Source organism: Suricata suricatta, unplaced genomic scaffold (assembly GCF_006229205.1).
Source record: "Suricata suricatta isolate VVHF042 unplaced genomic scaffold, meerkat_22Aug2017_6uvM2_HiC HiC_scaffold_45842, whole genome shotgun sequence".
Taxonomy (NCBI): Eukaryota; Metazoa; Chordata; class Mammalia; order Carnivora; family Herpestidae; genus Suricata; species Suricata suricatta.
Window position 1 is genome coordinate 1 of NW_021893593.1, and position 630 is coordinate 630.

Consider the following 630-nt stretch of genomic DNA (forward strand, 5'->3'; position numbering starts at 1 on the left):
GGTCCAGCAAGAGGTGGTAAGGGACCCTGTGCAGTATTTCCGAAGGCAGAGATTAACCAGACTGGAATCCAAACGGCCTGGGGATCTCTACAGGCTCTCTTAGCGGGCGACGTCTGGCTCTACGGACTCCTTCACGCAACAGGTAATACTGCAGTGGATTTGGCCACAAGTCCTCTTTGATAATTTCGGCAATCTTGTCAGACTCTGGAAGGCTATGGTCTGAAAACCAGGTGAAGAAATTGCAGACGACATCTTGGTTCCTGCGAACCATGGTTCATGGCTCCGGCGCCAGATGATTGGAGTGGAGAAAGACACCACTCGGCCAGAGGCTCTGACCTCATATTCTTTGACAATAAGTTTGTTTCTGAAGTAGGGGTTTCTTCGAAAGAAGAACTTGAACTTGCAGCCAGTTTTGGGGTGTCTGAGCTCCTTTACCTCCAAATTGGTTATGTATCTTAACATTTCTGCATCTTGGCCCCTAATCATGGGGGACAACTGCGGGTGGTTACGAAAGGCAGTGACCCAGAAGCCCGGGATATGCTGAATGATGTAGTTCCTCCTCTCCAGGTAGTGATGACGCATGCGCCCAAATTTCTGCTCCAGTTGCTGAAAGGCCCTATCAGCCTGAGC

The 630-nt window shown here is 50.2% G+C and overlaps 1 protein-coding gene across 1 annotated transcript; it reads right to left on the reverse strand.

The window, feature by feature from the left end:
- Positions 1 to 6: 6 nt before the first annotated feature.
- Positions 7 to 624, reverse strand: LOC115285148 (testis-specific Y-encoded-like protein 1; the record flags this gene model as incomplete). The annotated part of the gene is given in 2 exon segments (XM_029931512.1): positions 7 to 270; positions 273 to 624. Coding segments are annotated over 2 exon segments (570 nt in total), but the record flags the coding sequence as incomplete, so codon positions are not given.
- Positions 625 to 630: the final 6 nt, after the last annotated feature.